Source organism: Adiantum capillus-veneris, chromosome 17, assembly GCF_014529385.1.
Source record: "Adiantum capillus-veneris isolate H3 chromosome 17, ASM1452938v2, whole genome shotgun sequence".
Classification (NCBI taxonomy): domain Eukaryota; kingdom Viridiplantae; phylum Streptophyta; class Polypodiopsida; order Polypodiales; family Pteridaceae; genus Adiantum; species Adiantum capillus-veneris.
In genome coordinates this window covers 105211775-105216971 of record NC_140947.1, presented here as the reverse complement: position 1 = coordinate 105216971, position 5197 = coordinate 105211775, and the positions used below count along the sequence as shown (strand labels likewise).

Sequence of the window (5197 nt, the reverse complement as noted above, 5' to 3'; positions counted from 1 at the left end):
GGCAAAGGTCACAAAATCTCAAGAAGTTCAAAGAGGGAGGAAAGATATGTCTTTTCTCACCTATGATGGCACCTTTGGTGCTACCGACAAAGTATTGGCCTACATCCAGCTTCATATCTCAGATTTTCAAACACCATGGATTGCCAACATCCATCGTGTAAGATAGAGATCCTAGAATGACCAGTAATTTTGTTGGAATTAGGGTTGTAGAAAAACACACACAGCTTGGAGAAGATGAAGGAAGCTCAAGGCACACAACAGAGAGTGTATTACTTAGTGTGCAATGGAAAGATAGATAGTCCTAGAATGATGGGCGTATATATAATGCACGGAGAAAAAAACCTCCTAGTGAGGGAAAAATTCCCTGGCGATCCTAAGTGTGTTCACACACATCACCACCACATGTATATGGTAACATATCCCCCTTGGAGTGATGCGGTGAATGAGAGCTGGCACATGAGTAAAGGGAAGTGCCATGCCCTGAGGACATATCAATCCACAATGGGGAGTAAGCCCAAAGCTTTGTGGAAAGATTTGAACTTCTCACGAGACAATGTCTTTGTGAAAAGATTTGGAAGGTTGTCCTGTGTTGGCATATAAGCCAAGCTGATGTCTCCTGCCAAGAGCCTCTCCCTGACATAGTGGTAATGCACCTCAATGTGCTTTGTGCGAGCATGAAAAATTGGGTTCCTCGCAATTGCCAATGCACTATGACTGTCAGTGTAGATAGTGTTGGCAGTGTCCTGTCCAACACCCAAATTAGCCAAAGGCGTCTGATCCATACACACTTAAACATAGCTATGAAGGCTGCCCTGAACTCAACCTCACAACTAGAAGTGGCCACAATAGGTTGCTTCTTCCTCAACCATGATATATATGAACTACCAAGCATGAAACACAAACCACTTTTTGACACTCGCGTGTCAAAAAACCCAGCCCAATCGGAGTCTGAAAAATCATGTAAGGTCTAGCGGCAGTGATCCCCCCTTGGGATAAAACAAGCCAAGATACAAAGTGCCACTCAAGTAGTGGAAAATCCTCTTGACAGCCTGCCAATGTTTAGACCCTCGGCTATGCATAAATTTGCTGACCTGTGAGACTTCAAACTGAATATCCGGCCTCGTGTTGCATACATAAATGAGGCATCCAAAATTTTGGTATAGAGTGATATCTGCAAGATCACCAACATCATGAAGACTCAATTTCAAACTTGTTTCCATGGGAGTGGCAATAGGTTTGCAATCCTCAAGTCCAAACTTACATAGCAATGTCTCTATGTAACTTTTCTAACACAAGGCAATACCACCATCACACTGCTTAAATTATATACCCAAGTAATGATGCAACAGCCCCAGATATTTCATCTTGAAAGTAGCATTCAAATCAGCCTTAAATTCAAAAATATGTCTCTCACTTGGTCTAGTGATCAGCAAATCATCTACATAAAGAACCACAATGAGAAGTAAATCACCCTCACGGTTTACATACAATGTGCTTTTTGTTAGACTGTTAACGAAAGCCTTCTCATACCACGCAGGAGGAGATTGCTTCAACCCATACAAAGCTTTCTTACATTTACACACCTTATCCTCTTGTCCTTTCTTGACAAAACTGCAAGGATGCATTACATAAACTTCCTCAAATATGTCACCATTCAAGAAAGTAGTTACAATTTTTGATTGACGTACATCCCAACCAAAACGAGATGCCAATGCACATAGAAAATGCACAATAGTCATACAACAAGTGGGAGCAAAAGTCTCTTCATAATCTATGCCTTTTTGCTGTGTATAACCCTTTGCAACAAGTCAAGCATTATTGCGATCAATCTGACCATCCGGCTTGCGTTTCAACTTGTAAGCCCACTTCGTACCAATGGACTTTTTGCTAGGAGGCAAATCACATAAAGTCCATGTGTCAATTTCCATAAGTGCGTCATATTCTGATTGCATGGTAGCCATCCAATTTTTTGAATTCGTTGCTTCATCAAAAGATAGAGGTTCCTCAACATCATGTAAGCTAGTCACATCCAAAGCATAACAATCTGATGCATAAGATGCATAGAGAGAACCTGAACGAGTACGACTAGACAAAGGTGCATCCAATTTACTGCCACACAAAGTATGCACCAGCCATTTAGGCCTACCTCTAGCTTGCTCATTCTTAGCCCTTTCCTCATCAAGTACCTCATGTACATATGCATCAATGATAGGCTGATCTGTAACATTTTTAGAAACCCCCAGTTGTACGTTTGCCTTATTGGAATCTACATTTGTACTTCCACCGGTGAAAAGAGGCAACAAAGTGTCATAAATGTCTTGTGAGCTTACATTACCGTCTCTAGTACATGACAACAAGGACTGAATAGAATCTTCCAGAAAGACAACATCCGTGAAACCAGAATACGCCTTGTTTGTGGATGATACAATTTGTAATCTTTGCTTTAAGCACTATAACAACCAAAAACATTTGATAGCCCTATCATCCAATTTTTTGTGCTGTATTTGTGGCACCAAAGCATATGCCAAACATCCAAAAACACGCATGTATAGGCTTTTTATCATGCCATGCTTCATATGGATAATAGACTACAAAGCTTTGCTTTTGTAGGACACCTGTTTAGTACATAAGTGGCACACATGATGGCCTCAAGCCAAAAAGAATGCAGCAAAGCTCGACTTTTGACCATACATTGTGCCATTTTTGTAAGTGACCTATTTTTCCTCTCAGCAACACCAATTTGCTGAGGCATATAAGGCACTGTACATTGGTGTTTTATCCCACGATTGGCCAAAAATGCATTAAATTCATGAGACATATACTACACATAATCCCCCCCTTGATTGGAACGAAGGGTTCCCATAGTACATTTTGAGACATTTTCAGCCATAGCTAAAAATTGCTTGAAGCACATAAATATTCGGACTTCACTTTAAGTGGAAATACCCATCCATGCCTAGAGTAATCATCAATGAAAGTCACAAAGTAAAGGTGATTGCCCAAGGACGGAGTTTGCATGGGCCCATAAACATCAATATGCACAAGCTGCAACCTGTATGTGGCCCTAGCTGAAGCATCCTTTGGAAACTTTGAACGCTGCATCTTACCCAAAATACAACCTTCACAAATGTGTTTGACAGGTGCTTCAAGAGGCGGCAAAGAAGCAACCATATTAGAATTTTGCAAACGCAACAAACTGATAAAATTCACATGACCAAAACATGCATGCCAAAGTTTTTCATCTAACATAGCCTTTGAATCTACAACTGCATTTGCAAAATTTTGCCCACACTTGTCATACAAAGTGAGGTTATATATCCCATGACATAGAAATGCCAAATGCAGCGATTTCATCACCGAAATTGAGATCATGTACTGTACATCTGTCATCCACAAATTTGACTACAAGACCAAGTCTAGCAAGTGCAATTACAGTCAAAAGTTTCTTCTTGATCCTAGGTACATAAAGTGCATCAACAAGTGTGAAAGAATTTTTATTTGTAGCAGTAAGCACAATCTTTCCAACTCCCTGAACTAGATAAGAGGCATTGTTGGCACAAGTAACTAAATTCCCATGAGGGACAAACTCATGAGAGGTGAACAAATCACGATGTGGGGTAATGTGCTTTGTAGCACCACTGTCAAGATACCACACATGTGAGTCTGAAGCAGCTAACATGCATGCATCATGGACATATGGATTATAGGTACACTCTGCACTAAAAGCCCATTCTGCATCAACATCAGCATCACAGTCTCCTTTCAAAGATGTATCAACAATAGGTGCATTTGTAGTGGAACCAATAGTTGTAGTGGAACCACCCTCTTTCTTCTTAGCCTCTTTAGCCTTCAAGTTAGGACACTGCTTGATCAAGTGATCATTAGCTTTATAATGATGGCAATACATCTTCTTTTTTCCCTTATCACCATAATTTCTAGATGAATTGTTGCCAGCAGAAGCATTAGGAACAGGTGATTTTCCACTCGAAGAAGAAACATGAGAAGTGGCTATAAAGCTGTACCACTTTTTCTTTGAGAAACAATAAAGGCGTGTTCAATTGTACATTGTCTAGTCCTATTTTTTCTGGAAAGTGACTCTTACAAGAGCAATGTGCATAATGCACCAAACTTGACAAATTCAGGATTTCCTTGGGTCATACGTCTCCAAGTACTAGCAAAAGTTTGGTAAGAATCTGGCAAGGCATCAAGAACAGGCTGCAGAAGGGAATTGTCTAAAATGACTTAACCTATAGAAATTAGTTGCTCATTGATATCCTTGACACAAGAAAGGAAAGTGTCCATATCATCTTCCTCATGCATAATCTTTGACTCTAGCTCTTTACGCATCAATGAAATTTTTGCCTCATTGCGACTTGCATAAAGACCAACCAGAATATCCCAAGCCTGTTTTGTAGATTTTGCTGAACAAATGTGAGGAGTAATAGTGCACTTCACAGAAAACACAATCAATGCATGAGACTGCGCATCTTTTATATCCCAATGAGCTTATTCTTCTGTAGTCCAAACAACTCTAACATCATCAATCCTTGTAGCAAGACATGTAACAGCCTCAACATCACCTACATCCTCAGAACCAGGACGTATATCAATGCCCTTCACAATATTCCAGACACCCTTTGACACAAGGACATGTTGCATCATGTAAGCCCACATAGGGTAATTGTCCCCATCCAATCTATTCTCAACATCAGCAACCATCTTGAACACATCTGTGTTGTTGTCCGCCATGACGAATGCTTGCACCTGATGTAAAAACTGCACGAAAAGAGGAGAAACGATGCGGGAACAACACATGCTATATAGCACAAACCGTAGAAGACCATAAGGGACTTGTTATGAAAAAAATAACACTGACATAAATTGTGCACAAAATGACAAAATAGCATGTGCAGTACTGCCTGTAGTGGAAACGAAGGTTGAAATGAGCCCGAATCAAAAATCTGAGTAGACTAAGCTCTTCATGCTCTCCTGAGGTTTTTGTCAACCTGCAAACGCTCACCAAAGCTCACAGAAATCGGAAAAAGTGAGCAAGTGTGTGCTGAAGCTTCTGGCGACTAAGAGAGGGAGGACGCAACCTGCTCTGATACCAATTGAAGGAAGCTCAAGGCACACAACCAATAGTGTTTTACTTAGTGTGCAATGAAAGACAGATGGCCCTAGAATGATGGACGTATAT

At 40.5% G+C, this 5197-nt stretch overlaps 1 protein-coding gene across 1 annotated transcript; it reads right to left on the bottom strand.

Moving 5' to 3' along the window:
* Positions 1–1808: 1808 nt before the first annotated feature.
* LOC147437823 (uncharacterized) lies at positions 1809–4749 on the bottom strand. Its single transcript, XM_086486622.1, has 2 exons — positions 4717–4749; positions 1809–2450 (listed from the first exon to the last, which is right to left on the bottom strand). Exons 1-2 carry the CDS (start codon positions 4747–4749, stop codon positions 1809–1811), a joined length of 675 nt encoding a protein of 224 aa, XP_086342748.1.
* Positions 4750–5197: the final 448 nt, after the last annotated feature.

Excerpts from the sequence above, each read along its gene's own strand:
- LOC147437823 (XM_086486622.1), bottom strand. The coding sequence starts at position 4,749 with ATGGCGGACAACAACACAGATGTGTTCAAGATG. Across the intron at positions 2,451-4,716 it reads ACACAGATGTGTTCAAGATG|TGCTTAAAGCAAAGATTACA; the intron begins GTTGCTGATGTT and ends TGGTTGTTATAG.